General features: G+C 44.9%; 1 protein-coding gene and 2 long non-coding RNA genes across 3 annotated transcripts; all 3 read right to left on the reverse strand.

Moving 5' to 3' along the window:
* Positions 1 to 3,742: 3,742 nt before the first annotated feature.
* LOC134132850 (uncharacterized) lies at positions 3,743 to 4,293 on the reverse strand. Its single transcript, XR_009957048.1, has 3 exons — positions 4,195 to 4,293; positions 4,029 to 4,094; positions 3,743 to 3,945 (listed from the first exon to the last, which is right to left on the reverse strand). It is a non-coding gene; the product is annotated as an uncharacterized LOC134132850 (long non-coding RNA).
* A 99-nt stretch (positions 4,294 to 4,392) lies between these two features.
* LOC134132871 (uncharacterized) lies at positions 4,393 to 9,729 on the reverse strand. Its single transcript, XM_062565528.1, has 4 exons — positions 6,687 to 9,729; positions 6,426 to 6,487; positions 4,572 to 5,790; positions 4,393 to 4,469 (listed from the first exon to the last, which is right to left on the reverse strand). The coding sequence occupies exons 1-4, from the start codon at positions 8,794 to 8,796 to the stop codon at positions 4,393 to 4,395; spliced, it is 3,468 nt and encodes a 1,155-aa protein (XP_062421512.1). The 5' UTR covers positions 8,797 to 9,729.
* A 214-nt stretch (positions 9,730 to 9,943) lies between these two features.
* Positions 9,944 to 10,791, reverse strand: LOC134132898 (uncharacterized). The gene is made up of 3 exons (XR_009957097.1): positions 10,693 to 10,791; positions 10,527 to 10,592; positions 9,944 to 10,443 (listed from the first exon to the last, which is right to left on the reverse strand). It is a non-coding gene; the product is annotated as an uncharacterized LOC134132898 (long non-coding RNA).
* Positions 10,792 to 16,729: the final 5,938 nt, after the last annotated feature.

Here is a 16,729-nt window from a genome sequence, read left to right on the forward strand (position 1 = left end):
ACACCGCAAAACCACTTCTTCATCAACAGCATACGCATCAGCAGCAAAACCTTCTCCCAACCAGGCTTTCTGAAACAGACAACCGAGAGTTTCCCTCATCTAAAACAAATTTTAGTTTTCACTAAACCCGCTTCTTGAAACGGACCCCTGCTCCTCAACCTCCCACCACAAAGAGAGAGAGAGAGAGAGAGAGAGAGAGAGAGAGAACCAAATACAGTCGGGGGGAAAGTGTCCTGCCCCAGCCTGATACGTAACACTCATTTTTAGAATTATATATGAGCTTCATCCAATGCTACCTTTACAAGCAGTGTGTGTGGTGTGTGTGTGTGTGTGTGTGTGTGTGTGTGTGTGTTTGTGTGTGTGTGTGCAGTGCCACAGTGTGTTCTTTCAAGTCTTCTGCGCTTAGCAGCAGATAATGAGATCAGGCTGAGTGTTACCTGTGAGGAGGCCTTTGATGAGATATGTTCAGAAAGAGACAGGGTCGCAGAGAATAAGATGGACGGAGGAGGGAGGGAAGCAAGTATCGGGGCTTGTGTGCACGTGTGAGAGCAGAGGGGTCAGGTTGATATATAGAGACGGCTTCAAGAAAATAGAGAGGATATAGAAGACATTTAAGCGAGAGGAAAAGAAACACCTAGATGAGGCCTATTCACTTACATCCACCAGCGCACGCACCCACAACACGGTCATACTTGTGGACACCATACATGTTCACACATGCACACACTTGTTCACAGCTTCAAAATGTGAATACGTTTGCATGTTTGCACCGTTTTGTGTGTTTACAAAGGGTAGAAACGTTTTAGGAAGCCCATGAGGGAGTATTTGGATTATAGTTTTTTTCTTCATCATAATCAGACTCAAATCCTCCTTTTAAACGTTAATACTTTAATTCTAATTACTCTACACAGGCTTCAGTGAGCTAAAGACCGGGAGGGTTTTCATCCCTCGGGAGAAAAAAGGGGGAGAAACTGTAGGAAGCAATTGCAGACTGACAGAAAAAGAAAGTCAGAATGTAAACATAGCGCTGAAAAGGAAGGAAGTACTGAAAATAAACAAGGATAACAGCGCTGCATTACTGAACACTATTTTGGTGAGACAAGCAGATAGAACTCGACAAATATTTTCTTTCATCGTTCGGTGCAAAATCACAATCGTGTCTCTTTAAAAAGTTCTGTTTCGATTTGGGTTGGAGAGTTCAAACCGCTAAAGAAAAGGTTGTGTGGGTGAAGATGTCCAAGCTCACTTTCCTGAACTACTTCTGTCACCCCGTGTTCATCCAGCACAGCTTTCCTTCACATAGCATTCATGTTGTAAACATCTGCCAAATCGTTCAAAGCCCTGAGCGGTTGTACTGTGGAAAAAAAAATGTTTATCCACTTTGGTTTGAATCCCTCACTCCCTCAATGCCACTGCATTCCCTTTTTCCTTGTCCAAATACTGCTCTGCTTTCATGAAAATATTGTGTGCGCTTCTCTAGGTCTGCATGTGGGTTCTCCTCAAGGTCATTACAGTCGAATGTGCTAAACAACAGTGGACGACTGCTATTGACACCTGTTGAAAAGGCTCTGGTGTTAAAGTATCTTTTGGCTTACTTTCTATGTTCCAAAGGGGAAAAGGCGTGTCTGCCCGACAGAAACCATTATTTCTACTACTCGATAGTGAAATGTATCTGTCAATTAATATTAGTAAAACCGAGGACATTTAAATCAGTCATTTTAAGAAAAGTTACAGAAGGTAGATTTGCATTTACGTATCGTCACTTTGGCAACATTCTCCAACAAACCAATGCTGTTTTCTTGATTTTCTTTTTCTTCTTCACAAAGGTTCCTTTTGAAGGACCTAAACAGGACCTGGTGCCGGAGAAACACACGCTAAATACCCAACACATTTATAGCAATGTCTCTTCTAGTAGCGACGGATTTAAATGATTACCCCCAAGTGTACCGACCTGTGCAGAACGCAGACGGATGCTCAGCAGGATCTAATAACACTTTACCGACCACTGGCCCGCTGGGATTCCAGTTCCAACCAGACCTGAACATAAAAAAACAACGGGAAGGATGTTTCATTTTCCCCAGAGGGCTCTCTCCCCTTTTTTCTGTGCATTCCCTGGTGTTATCTTTATATTTCTCCCCAATCTTTCCTTTTCACCCTGCTTCTCGAGGCTGAGGACACAGACAACAGACAGAGGGAGAAACACACAATAACACACAGAAGTTAGAAAGTACACACAAAGAGAAAGGGAACAAGCACACACAAAAAGTCATTCTTTCTCACTCTCTCTCTCTCTCATCCTCCCTCACACACATAGGTGCATATATACAGACACAGTGGGCCCTATTTCAGGATGCTGTCAGCAGGGGGACAGAGGCTAGAGGAAGCACAGGATGAATTCTCCCCTGCCTCATTCCATCACACTGCCGTGACACCCCTATTTACCTCCCCCATCTATCTCCTCACTGCCTGTCTCCCACCTTGTCTCGCCTGCACGCATGTGGATGCACGTGCGTGCACGCGCGCATGCATGTGTGTGTGTGCTTGCTTGATGCTACTACATGTATGCATGCATGACGGCGCTTGGATGCTGTGTGGGTGCTTGTGTGCACGTGCGCGCCTCAGTGTATCAGCACATCCCCAGTGATTGAGTGAGGTGCGGTGGACACTGTATGTTGTGTTCTTGTGTTAGGACACACTGGGCAGCCCATCAGTGTTTGACAGAGTCCCTCTGTTTTGTTTAGGTTGCGACACGTGGCCCTCAGTCACTGGAGGGACTCGGGAAGTTTCTTCATTAAAGTTTACAGAGCGGTGCCAGACCCAAGGTTTCTCGAGCAATCTCCTCGACTGATTCCTCCTTAATTTGGTTTTAGGTGTGTGCCCCCCACCCATCCCATCGCCTGTCATCTTTTCAGGCTTGCGAGCATTCCTCTCCCCCCTGTCGTTATCCGATGGCTTTCCTTCACACCCCATATGTTCTCCTGCGAATATGAGGGAGGCACTTTTATTGGGGGGAACTAAAGTCTTCTATACAATTCCCCGACCTCATTTTGGCTGTGAGAGAAATGCTCCCTTTCTTGGTCTCTCACACGTGTACACACACACACACACACACACACACACAAATTGTCCCTGCGGAGTTGTCCTTCTACTCTCCAAGGCTGTGGTCATGCATTTTCACTTCATATTAATCATCTTTGTTTGCTCTCACTAGCCTTTTATGTTCCACAAAAAGACAGAGAAGTGGGAGCAAATAAAATGAACAGATGAACAGTAGTGAGCTGTCCGGTGATGTGATAAATGAAACTCTAGCAGTACATTCTCAAGGCAAAACACAAAACAATCATTCTATAATTTCTGCTTTTTTGTGGTTGCTCTATAACATCTTGGACTTCCACTTATACCTAATTGTATGAACAGAGTACACCCAAGGACACATTGAGACAGGCACATTCACGCTCGAGCCATGTTTGTGTCCTTCATGTAAATATAATGCAGTCAATTTCATCGACTTCACATCTCCCTCTATACAGAATTCTGAGGCTGAATTAGTTTGCAATACTTTATTGGATTTATACATTGAAAACATCTCCATAAAACATGGCCTCATTGACAAAATGTCATGAGCTCCAGTTATCAGTTAGAGCCCTCTCCGATAAACAAGTCTTTATAATTACTGATAAGTGGTAGGATCATTTCAAAGATCACGTTCTCCCAGATATGACTGCAATTATGTGTTGCCTGATTAAAAGGATGAGACAGGACACTAAGATAAATTTATTTTTCTTTAATGTGGGTTCTTTATTTCCCCCGACTGCACTCCTGGAGCACAGCCTTAATGGGTCAAATTAAGAAAATACTTTGGAACAGTGTCCACAAATAACAGTGTGCTTTTCTTTAAACAGCATAATATAGCAAAACATACAAAACAACAGTAGCGACTCTCTCCTGTTTAAACAGAGACAAAGAACATGTACATCGGCCTCGTACCAAACTACTGTCGTTCCTTCAAAAGAAAACACTGAACTCACTTGGCGCCGGAGTGCACGGCTCCATACACGTGCAAACCCCAATCCACGGCAGCTTGTATCTCCCCTCTAAACGAGACAGTAGCACATAACCCAGGAACACTCGGTGAACAGTTAATTACTCACAATTTACATGGTAAGTCAGGGTTATTATTAGACAAACACTTACGCTGACCCGCTGAACAAACACTTCTAGAGCAGTGCCGATGCTAGCTTGCAATAGTCTGTTGTTGTAAGTAGCCGCCAGGTCCCGTTCTACAAATCCCGCGTGAACTGTGTTCCCTGCACTTAAAGTGGCAGTACGCCCGCACGTTAAGCAGCGCGAAAACCCTCCTGCCCCCACTTCACCCGGCTACATTCTCCCCTGCTACGAGTCAACGTCCCCGGTGACCTCCTGCCCCTCTATGCTTCCCTGAAGCTTTGAAGTGTAGAGGACCATACCAGCTAAGAGCTCGGAGAGTGTATCAGGACTAAAAGACAACGCATGGCAAGATGATCTAGGCAAGTTAAATGGGTTTTGGTGTAACCCGGCCGTTTTCCTCTCACTTCTGCGCAGTTGAGGGGTGAGCATGTCAACGTCAACATTTCCATCGTTCCCTTTCCTTGGCGTAGGCCCCGGCCTCACCGCCAAACCCTCAACCTGTGAACTGGGTTCCTCCAACATGAGTTCAGGACAGGGTCCTGATTTCTCCTCCACATTGTGATCAGTTGGTTCACGCCTTTCCGGTGGGAGCAGATCCCAACCATCAGCCACATTATCCAGTTGACTCTCCAATCCCTCGGTCAGGCCCAGGTTATCACCTTCCGGAGTTGCCGCACCTTTAGATGCTGGAAAATACACCTTCTCTACCACTACAAACTCAGGAACAGGAATCTCGGACTCTGGACTTGCAATGAGTTCATCCCCCAGAGCCACTGCCTGATGGCGACGTCTCGGTGCTGGTGGAGGTGCCACACATGGTTGCAAGTTGGACCTATGCACCCTCTTCACCGGTCCTCCCTCCAGTGTCTCCACCGTATATGTGCTACCTTGGATATCCACAACTTTGTACACAGTGGGGCCCCAAGAGTCCTGGATCTTATTCCTTCCTGGTGGTCGGTGGCGGAGATAGACCAGTTGTCCCACCTCGACCGGTGGGCAGTACACCTTCTCCTGTTGGTGAGCGACCCTCTCTGCAGCCTTTCGCTCAGCACACTCCCTTGCTCTCTCACATGCATCCCGGAGACGCTCTTGGTGTACAGCTAACCAGTCAGTTTGGTCGTGCTTCACCTCTACTTGCCCTAACAGTGCGTCAACGGGAAGGTGCGGGAGAACACCAAACAGTAAAAAATATGGTGGGTAACCTGTAGTCGAGTGTGGGGTGACATTATATGCGTACACAAGCTCGGGCAGGTGTTCAGGCCAACGTCGCTTCTTTTCAGGGGGAAGTGAGCGCAGAAGGTCGTGCAGGGTCCTATTAAACCTCTCACACTGTGGGTTGCCTTGGGGATGGTAAGGTGTTGTTCGTGTTTTCTTCACCCCGTACAACTTGCACAGTTCAGCAATCACTGCGCTTTCAAAGTTTCTTCCCTGATCGGAGTGTAGCCGCTCAGGCACACCATACTTCATGAACCATTCTTTCAGAATTACCTTAGCGGTGGTATCTGCTTTCTGGTCTCGCGTAGCAAAAGCCTGGCTGAATTTGGTGAACACATCAGTCATCACAAGTACATTCTCCCGACCGTCTGTGGCACGTTCCAGTGTGGTGTAGTCCATTGCAACAACCTCCAGGGGACGAGTAGCCAAAAATGGAATGTGGGGTGCTTGAATTTTTGGCTGGGGCATTTTTGTCAAAACACACCTCTGACATCTCTTCACCCACTGCTCTACATCCCCATGCATGCCCACCCAAAAACATCTCTGTCTCAGCAGAGCCAATGTCCGTTCAATGCCCTGATGCCCCATCTGGTCGTGCACACTTTTAAGAACTTGCTCTTTGAGCGAGGTCGGCAACAAAAGCTGTTCAACCTTTCCAGCATGGACATCTTCAATAACACGGTACAGGAGTCCATCCTTTTCACTGATCCGTGACCACTGTTTCAGCAAAGAGCGAACCGTCTTAGATAAACCCTTTCTCTCATGGAAAGTAGGTTTCTTCCGTCTGCTCCAACACACTCTCACTACACTTAGTGTCGGGTCTGAAGCTTGAAACTTCTGTAGTTCTGTGTTAGAATATCCTGGCAAGGTTGGTGTGTTATTCTGAGCTAGCTCACATGTTGCTAACTCACTTGCCTCAGATGCATATTGCCGCCTGACCCTACCACACTCAATCCCCGCCGCAATTAAATCCAGGCCCAGAGCTGTCCCTGTCCTAAGTGAGTTGCATATGGCCACACACCCATCATACTCTGCATCCTCACTCTCAGGCTCTGGCTCATCGACTGCTGGTTTCCGGGAGAGTGCATCAGCCGCAGAATTGCACCTACCCGGGCGATACTTCACTTCGAAATCAAATACAGCAAGCTGAGCAACCCACCGCTGTTGAATAGCCCCTAAATTGGCAGTAGAGAGATGGCACAAGGGGTTATTGTCTGTAATGATTGTGAATTTGGATCCCAGAAGATAACTCCGAAACTTTTCAGTGACTGCCCACTTTAGAGCAAGGAGCTCCAATTTCATACTGCTGTAATTTTGGTCATTCCTCTCAGCCCCTCTAAGCCTCCGGCTTGCATAAGCAATGACTTTTCGCTTCCCCCCCTGCTCCTGGTACAGGACTGCACCTAGACCTTGAATACTAGCATCCGTCTCTAGAACAAAAGGGGAGTTAAAGTCTGCGTAGCCCAGTGTGGGGGCGCTGGTCAACTTCTCTTTTAAGAGTTCAAAAGCTTGTAGGCAGTGTGGCTTCCAGGCTAACTTGAACAACTCATTTTTCTTGGCATTACTGTTCTCTTTAATGCAAACATTTACAACATCGTGGAGGGGCCCTGCAATTTGGGAGAAACCCCCAATGAACCTCCTATAGTAACTGCAAAACCCTAAAAATGACCGCAGCTCTTTCACAGTACTGGGGATGGGCCATTTCTTCACTGCATCGATCTTGTCAGGGTCTGTGCCAATACCTTGAGCTGAAACTTGGTGGCCAAGAAACCTGACCTCAGGTTGGAGGAAATGGCACTTCTTCATTTTGACTTTTAGCCCCGTCTCTCTCAACCTCTTGAAAACTGTCTCTAACCTCACCAAGTGGTCCTGAAATGTTGATGAAAACACAAGCAAGTCATCCAAGTAGATCAATACAATCTGCAACACAAGATCACTCATTGTAGTCTGCATCAGGCGTTGAAAGGTTGCAGGTGCGTTACAGAGCCCAAAAGGCATCCTCAGGTACTCATAGAGCCCGAATGGTGTAGTGAAAGCAGTTTTGTTCCTATCCTTCTCGTGTACAGCAACCTGATGGTATCCACTGGCGAGGTCGATTGTCGAGAAGAACTTTGCGCCACTCAGGGCGTCTAAAGTTTCATCAATTCGGGGCAGTGGAAATGCATCACGCCTGGTCTTCAGGTTCAGCCTCCTGTAATCCACACATAGTCTTAAACTTCCATCAGACTTGCGCACCAACACAATAGGCGAGGCATAGGAGCTTGAACTTTCTTGAATCACGCCTTTTCTCAGCAGTTCAGAAATATGTTCCCTGACCTCCTTGTACTGATTAGGGGGAATGCGCCGGTACGGCTGTGAAACTGGCGTCTCGTCAACCACGGGGATTTCATGTTTCACCGTATCAGTGTATCCAAGATCTTCATCATGAATTGCAAACACATCTGCATACTTCATCAGAAGCTCTCCTAATTCCACCTGTTGTTCTAGCGTACCTCCTAGGTGTAGCTGCTTTAATAGGTTCTGTATGTCGCTGTCACCTCCATGATCATCCTTCCGGTCAATCGTCACTTCCTCGTGGTCAGCGGTGATACGCTGAAACTTTACCTCGCAGGGGTCGCCGTCCACACACTGACACTGACTGAGGACACCTAACCTCGTCTTCGGGGATAACCACACATCCTCCGGAGAGAAGTTGACCACTTGGACCGGGAACACCTGACTGTCGGCTGAAACCACTGTGGGGAACACAATCAACCCGCCAGGCAGTGGCGTAGGCCCTGGCTCAAGCAGCATGCTGGAGCCCCTACGCAGCGACTTCCTGAGCCCCCTTGCATGAACTGTAACAATAGCTGAAGCAGGTATATGCACTTTCTGTTTTCCTGCCACATGGGCTGTAGACACTTTTCCGGCAAGTTCTGCCCCCTGCATTTGATGAAAAGCGTCTCTCCAATCAGAATCCAGCACTCCCTGTAGAGCTGTGTCAAACTCTGACATTACCATCTGTCGACACCTTTTTGCAATATTCATCCCAATAATGCCAGGTGGAGATGAATCTGCTCGTTTGGTATTATCGTCTCGGATTATTAAGAATCCACACTCTGGAATGTTGAATCCCATCACCTGCACATCTAGCTCAACATAGCCTAAGTAGGGAAGAGGTAACTGATTGGCTGCTGTGATTTTAAGCCATTTAGCGGTACAATGCATATCTTCATCTTCCCCATGCAGGTGATCTCTGAAGAAGCTTTCTGTCAACGTGCTTACGTTACTACCTGTGTCCAGTAGGCACCTAAGCAGAACTCCACCAATCTGGATGTCTACCTCAGGGCATTTGCCTACAGCATGTCGTAGAAACCGTTCTTTGGTGAGGACGTCCTTTGAGCCTTTTGACTTGCCTCGCATTGCCCAGCTCATAGCAATGGAGGGTTCCTGTTTCCCTGAACCGCAGGATTAGGCTGACCAATAGGAGATCCTCCTGCGTCACGTGGTCGATTGCATTGTCTGGCCATGTGTCCAACCCCCTCGCATCGTAGACAAATCGGCTGTCCGTCATCTGTATACTTCGGCTTGATTTTAAATCGAACCTCCTTGGTTTCCCTTTCTGAACTAGTGTGGTGGGTTGTGAGATCACGGACTGCGTTGGTTAGCTCACTAATTGCTTTACCCTGCTGCGCAATTATTTTAACTACGTCCTGCAGAGTGGTGGTCAAGTCAGTCTGTGCATTACCGGCCAAATCTGTTTCTCCTGAACCCTTGTCTGGGTCACAGCACACAAGATTTCGGCTCCTCGCCACATTAGTACTGTGAGGCCGGTCTTCCAGTGTCCACATCATTGCCTCTTCTCGCACATCAAACAGGCTTAAACCCGGCTTCTCCCTAATAAGCCTGCGCAACTCACGTCGAAGGGTGGAGTCACGTACTCCTTCAATTAACTGGTCTCTAAGTGCTAGCTGTACATCACCTACAGCGTTAGGGGACTGTTGAAGGGCAGAATTGAGCAGATGTGAGAGCGCATGTGAAAAATCCCGCAAGTCTTCCCCATCTAACTGCCTGCGCGCATAGAAAGCATGTAAGAGTTGTGGTGTAGTACGTCTCTCTCTGAATGCCTCCCTCAAGTATGAAAATAGGTCACTGGGTTGCTTGACCTGTCCACCCACTCGTAACTTAACCTCCTCCAGAGCTGACCCCTTTAACTGCGAGAAGATGAAGTCCACCTGCTCCTCCCCCTGTAGGCCCCGTGCTCTCATCGTACGCTCTACCTCTTCTATGAACTCATCAACGGTGTGAATGTCTTTCCCTTGTTCCCCACTAAAAGGCGCAATTTGTTTTTCTCTTGCAATGTAAACAATTGACCTTGGTTGAACATCACCGAGGTTAGCAATACTTGACATTACAGCATCATGTTTTTTTCCCAGTTCCAAAATCTGTGCCTGCAGTTGTACCGCAAGGTTACCTCCCTGATCAGCCATGGGGACAGCTGGGTTGTCCTCATGATGGCTGGGGCCGGCCGTTGGGGCAGCCGCCCACCCTTCCTCGTCTGACATTTCAAAATGTCCCCTTCTGCAGCACGTTGACAGTCGTGATGCTTCTCAGTCCAGCAGCTTCTCAGAAGGCAACTTCCCGTGGTCCTCTCTTCACGCAGTCTACAGCAACAATGCAGCTGCCCTCGTCCGGGGGCCCTGACCACACGCCACCCTGCTGCTTCTGGGACACCTCACGGCAGTAGTCACCCTCTCTGATCCTGAATCTGGAGGCCTCTTAGCCACTACTGTTGTTTTATATGTATTATCCCTGTCCAACTATGATCTATAAATTTGACGGGGATCCCACTTCTGACACCAAAATTAGTGTTGCCTGATTAAAAGGATGAGACAGGACACTAAGATAAATTTATTTTTCTTTAATGTGGGTTCTTTATTTCCCCCGACTGCACTCCTGGAGCACAGCCTTAATGGGTCAAATTAAGAAAATACTTTGGAACAGTGTCCACAAATAACAGTGTGCTTTTCTTTAAACAGCATAATATAGCAAAACATACAAAACAACAGTAGCGACTCTCTCCTGTTTAAACAGAGACAAAGAACATGTACATCGGCCTCGTACCAAACTACTGTCGTTCCTTCAAAAGAAAACACTGAACTCACTTGGCGCCGGAGTGCACGGCTCCATACACGTGCAAACCCCAATCCACGGCAGCTTGTATCTCCCCTCTAAACGAGACAGTAGCACATAACCCAGGAACACTCGGTGAACAGTTAATTACTCACAATTTACATGGTAAGTCAGGGTTATTATTAGACAAACACTTACGCTGACCCGCTGAACAAACACTTCTAGAGCAGTGCCGATGCTAGCTTGCAATAGTCTGTTGTTGTAAGTAGCCGCCAGGTCCCGTTCTACAAATCCCGCGTGAACTGTGTTCCCTGCACTTAAAGTGGCAGTACGCCCGCACGTTAAGCAGCGCGAAAACCCTCCTGCCCCCACTTCACCCGGCTACATATAGGGTACATGGCACCGGCAAGCTGTAAATGCAGAATCTTTCTATTCCTACTTAGTTCTCTTCAGGATCATGAGGCTGATACTTTGCAGCGGAGATGTGGTTTCAATACTGATTAAGATCATCATATTCTTCCAGTTAACATACTGGGATATTTTCTTAAATGTGTTTCAAGCTCTGCTCAGAGTTAACTATTTTCATCATGAAATATTCATTAACACTTGATATTCCAACACCTCAGGGACTTATGTATAAAATATACCATTTCCAAAATGTGCTTACTTGCTGTAATGTGGTTTAAGCTGTAATTTCTGCTGGGTTTAAACCAGTTCATTTCATTCAATTCAATTGATTCAATTCAGCGTACTGACGTAGCTCCTAATACTCAAACTCTTTTCATCATACAGACTGTATGATTGTTGATCCTTTGTTGATCATGTGACAAAGCTTACGTGAGGTATATTAATGTGCATAATGCATCCTTCTTTATGCTACTTACTAACATGTGGCATAGATATCTTTCCCCATATATCCAGCTCTGTCATTGATGCCTGTATTTTATTCTTGTATGCGTGTGTGTGTGCGTTTGTGCTTGAAAGTGTGTGTGTGTGTGTGCTAAAGAGTGTTTGACAGTCCGCTGATAGGCCATCCAGACAGACTATCCTCCCGTATCACCTCGCCAGTGCCTTGGAGTTGTAGGGTATTTTATACTTTTTTAATTTTATACTTTTGTTTTATGCTTTTATCTGATGTATTAACATTCTGCAAGCCATTTTAGCATGTTTTGTTTTATAACATTTTAGCATGGTTTGTTTTATTACATTTTTTACCTATAAAAATGTTATACCTATACCTTTTTACCTATAAACCCAAACTACATGCACCTGGAGGGACTAATCAATTACAGAGCCCTGGCCAACCACATTTCACAAGGAAAGGACCTCCCCTCTCCAATTAACACAGCTGCTATAAAGGACACCAAGCACGGCATGAGAGGCATGAGAGAGGCCACGGAAAGGAGAAGACGCAGGACAGCAGAAGCCGCAGTGGAGTCGAGCAGTGGAGGACGGCAAGGCAGCGGACGAGCAGGCAGGGTGCAAACGAGAAGAACGAGACGGATTGGGCACCTCACTGGGCAACCGGAAACTAGAAGAAAGGGCCGGACAGATCAGCAGCAGTGGCTGGTTGAATTTTAACCCTTTTTTTTAGCATTTTATTTCAGCTGGACTTTTAATACAATTGTAGTTATTTATCGGTTTTTAGTTAATAAAATCCTCCTTTTAACCACGCTTTTAAGTCTTGTGATCCATGCTGTTCTTCCTCTGATGAACAAGAACCTGTTTTTATGGAGACCTAGACTTCGCAACTAGGTGGCGTTGCTGGTACCTTTTTTATAAATTTATCTTATTTTTTATTAGTTTTTAAGTCCCCCGCCTCACAGGGCTGACACATACACTCCGAGATCCAGAGAAGTGGGAAACTACTGGGAGGGTTAGTGGGGTCACGGAGGCAAGTGCATTCACGCGTGACATGTAGATATCAGTACACACAGGGATGAGGAATCTCAAGGTCACACACACACACGCCCAACTGAACAGAATAACTCTCAATAAATGAACAGAAAAACTCTCAATAACCAGTTGCTCAACAGTATCGCCGTCGGAGGGACGAGCCAGTGTGGGTGGAGAATACTCAGTGCTCCAACCAGGCCGCGTACAGCTAGAAAACGCTCCGCCTGCAGCTTTTGCTTCAACCAATGGGGCTCCATACGAGCTAACCATGAAAAAGCCCTGCGCACTCTGTCTAAGCGCCTTTTTCTGAATATTCTTACCCTAGGTTGGACATTCATTCTTAGGACCGTGCACGTTTAACTGCCGGGATTCATTGCTCTTGTTAAGCTTGAAATAAAGCGACCCATTCTTTTAAACTTAATCCGTTCTCCGAGTCACATCTAAAAGTCCTAGAATTGACAGCACAGCAGAGTCCTCTCCAGTGTGGAAAGCAACAACCCCCCCCCCCCCCCACACACACACACACACACACACACACACAACCACATATTCATAAGCACATGCATGATCACAATTATTTTCTGACCAATTTGTTTTACGTTCACCCAAAGCTTACAATTCCTAAAGGGAGGTCAGAAAATATGACTTTATAACACAAACAGTACAGGAAAAATGTGCCAAAAGGGCACCATCCAGAAATACATGTTTGCTTCCCCTTTCTAACGTAGGAGTCCCAGATGCTGGGAAAAGCTCCTTCGGAGGCTCATGGAATAATGCTTAAGGGCAGTTAGTTATTTTCAGACAAAATAATTACCATCCTTAATGTCGAGAATACTCTCTGGCCTTGCTCTCACTGGCAAATGTTTTGTAAGAGAACTACCGCAATATACTTAAAGAGCTTATTAGTTACACTACTTTGACATAGCTATTTAAATTTGACTAATATACATGAAACGAAGTGAAAAAAAAGGAAGTAGGGCTAGAGAAGCAGAGATCAAAATGTCAGTTTGGATTACTAAGCCTACAGTGCTTCCATTTTCCTAGAAGTATCCTTAAATTTGAATGTGATAAAAAACTGTGATTAATATATGTTAATATGTTATATGATGATGTTATGTTATTTCTAAGCAAACACTGAACCTAAATAAAGATGCCTTCATTGTTTATTTTATACTCAAAATGTAAATAGACCAATCTGTGTTGATTTTGTTAACCAAATTGCTGTCTTTTCCATAGCTCTCTTTAAGACATTATACCCACAATTCATTCATTTTATAACAATTTAAAGGAAGCTATGGAATCCTAAAATGAAATAATGAGACAACTTAAAAACGGTTAGATGATTAAACATATATATATTTAAAAACTGATGGATGGAAAGCTACAGTATGTAAAGACACAAACAGCTGCTAAAACATAACATGTCAATCACTATCACGGTCAAACAATATTTGTACCGGTCGTGCAGTCGTTCCGCATCATCATCAATCCCTCACTTTTGTTTTTCAGTTTACATACTTTATGTGAACATGCATCAATGCATGGCTGCATGAGTGTGACTGAGTCTGTATTAGAATACGGATGTGAGCATAATTTAATTACGGACCAGATAGAGCGGGTTATTGAGGTTAATACCCTGCATGCACTCTGCTCCTCTCTGGACACAGTAATTGCTTTAAGCACATTACAAACTTTATTGACTGCGTTGGCCTTTTAAGACCTTACATTTCTGCTGCTCAGTGTCAGACAGGAGTCGTCCGGCTCTGTTTACTGTCTCTTTCTCCATCTATCTCTGTGTTTCTTCCTGTTGCCCTAAGCTCACCCTGTTCCTCTCTGCATGTGACTCCTTCCCCTGTATCTGCTTAATTGAAGGCTCTGCAAATATGATGAGATTTGTATAGAGCCTCATCCATAGAGGAGTCTTGACAAGGTTTGATTGGCAGGTGATTAACTCCTCTTAACCCGCAGAATCATTTGTCCTCGGTGGAACAGTTACACTAATGACACCATAAAAGGCTTCTTGATTTGTGAAATTCTGTAGCAGATCTCTGGAGAGAGAGCTTCCAACAGCGCCTTCGAAAAAGTGCAGGCCTCGCACTTATCTTCCTCTCGGTTGAGATCAATCCACTCAACACCCCCTTAGTAGATCTTTCCATTTTCACTAAACTAGAACCTCTTAATGAGGATGAGGGTGAATGGAAGGAGTTATTAAAAAGTCCTCACCTTCCTCCTGGGACCGCTAAAGAGGAATTATATGCAACAAAGTGCACTTACAGCCCCAGTTGGAGTTATTTCACATTTCTGTTGTTATAAATCAACATTCAGTTCAGTCATGACAGGAGTGGAAAATGATTTCTGGTCCAGACAAAATGGGGTGCTCCTTTGTCTGTATAAGGCATGTGCTGGAAGATTTTCATTCGGGGCTTCAGGTAAAGCAAGAAATGAAAATTTCAGATTGGAGGAAAGGTAGGGAGGAGTTGAGAGACAAGTGAATTGATGGAGAGGGGAGGAGAACCTGAGGAACGATGCTTACAGGGAGGGTAGCCAAGCAATAAGTACGGCAGATATAGCCAATGTTCAGAGATAAATTATGTAATATCTGCATGGATCGATGTCTGCGCTGTCCCTCTAAAAGGGGTTCTCCCTATAAATCACATCACTATCCCTTCTACTGCATGTGCATGTGCGCACACTCAAATAGACACATTCACAGCGCAAATACACGCGACACTCCACAGCTATCTCAATTAGCATGAATTAAGATGTATGGTTGTGAAGTCTCAGTGGCGTAAATGTCTTCTTCCAGCTGTCCTGTCCCATCACTATGCAGATGGTAGGAGGAACCAAGGAGGAAATCAATTTGTTAAGATAGCACTATCCAGCTAATGAGAAATCAAGTGGATTGACTTTTCACATGAATCCCATCATGTCTGCTCATATTATGAAACTAAGATGTCATTACTTGCATTTATGGGACTAATAGTGCAAGTACATCCTTGTTCTGTGTCTTTGCTAACAGTACCACCTAGTGGCTTTTTCAATAAATACATTTAAAAAGATCACGGACAAAGTGAAACATCTTACAATGCAAAACAGTAGTCCTGCTTAAAAAAAGAAAAAAACTAATTAAACTATTGTTTACTTTGTTGAAATAAAGTGGATCACAACTTAATGACTGGCCTTTAAGGAAAGATGTCTCACCCACATTTGACAATATTGATTAGGCAAGAATCTATGTTCCACCTTTTATGTTGGATTACCACAATGTGAGGTAATATTTATCTGCAGCTCACACACAAAAACACATGCATAGAGATTTCATGACTTTCAGGGCCATTACAGTAAAGATAAGGATGTTAGGAATGGGACTGGTATATTATCGTAAACCGTAAAGTATAGAGATTTTGAACAAATGATGGCATAGAGGAAAAGTCGAGGGATCATTAAAGTAAGTATTCATCCTCCGGTGATCACTGCTGTCTATGCAAATGTATTAACCGTGCTGGTTTGTGTGATGAATTGACCTTTATTTAATCAAGCCTGACAAAGTCTTGATAGACTCACATTTACACCTGGGAGATTAACAATCAAGCGCCACATTTCTAAGAACCACTGAGAATAATTTTGGTTCCGACACAATGTTGCACTATTGATTTTAGAAGGTGAAATTTCAGTCAAATCTTTTCAAAAGCTGGGTAATATGATGTGTACAGTAAAACATTACATGCCATTTAACTGACACCTTTATTCAAAGTGTCTTACACTGCATTGCAATCCATGGATTTAACATTTTGCCGGAGCAATTCGGGGTTGGGCATCTTGCTCAGCGACACTTCAACATGTCACATGGAGCAGCCAGGATTCAAACCACCAACCTCGCAGTCCCCAGCAGACCACACTACTCCATGCGCCACCGCCACTTGTTTGCACACCATCCTTGATGTTGTTAGACCAGGCGACTTCTTTTTCATTCATTAAATTAAAGATATCTCAATTCAGAAAAACCCTTAAGGCACAGAGGGATCCGATCATAGAACCTATTCTGCAACATGATGAATGGGGATTCCCTCTCCTCCCGCGTCAACTACAGAAGGCAAATTGTTTAAGCATTGCTTTTTCATCTATGGTGGAGGTTACTTCTTTTACCATTGGGTGTGTTAGGGATAACTTATTGACTCATTGAAACAGAAGGAAGGTGGTGGAAAGTGTTCTTTTAAGACTGGGTCACCTTGATATCATCATTAGTTAATGCACGGCTCAAATCTTCAGCATGACAGCTTGGTTTGAAGAAAGCCCCTTTTGCTGGAAAGTTACATTCTCTACTACGTCAGAGCCATAT

Source organism: Pungitius pungitius, chromosome 11, assembly GCF_949316345.1.
Source record: "Pungitius pungitius chromosome 11, fPunPun2.1, whole genome shotgun sequence".
NCBI classification, from domain to species: domain Eukaryota; kingdom Metazoa; phylum Chordata; class Actinopteri; order Perciformes; family Gasterosteidae; genus Pungitius; species Pungitius pungitius.

What these genes read in the sequence shown, in the direction of transcription:
- LOC134132871 (XM_062565528.1), bottom strand. Translation starts at nt 8,796, where the DNA reads ATGAGCTGGGCAATGCGAGGCAAGTCAAAAGGCTCAAAGGACGTCCTC. An exon ending in GAATGACCAAAATTACAGCA is followed by an intron (nt 6,488 to 6,686) that starts GTATGAAATTGG and finishes TCGCCCGGGTAG; the next exon opens with GTGCAATTCTGCGGCTGATG. An exon ending in CACCCCTCAACTGCGCAGAA is followed by an intron (nt 4,470 to 4,571) that starts GTGAGAGGAAAA and finishes CCGAGCTCTTAG; the next exon opens with CTGGTATGGTCCTCTACACT.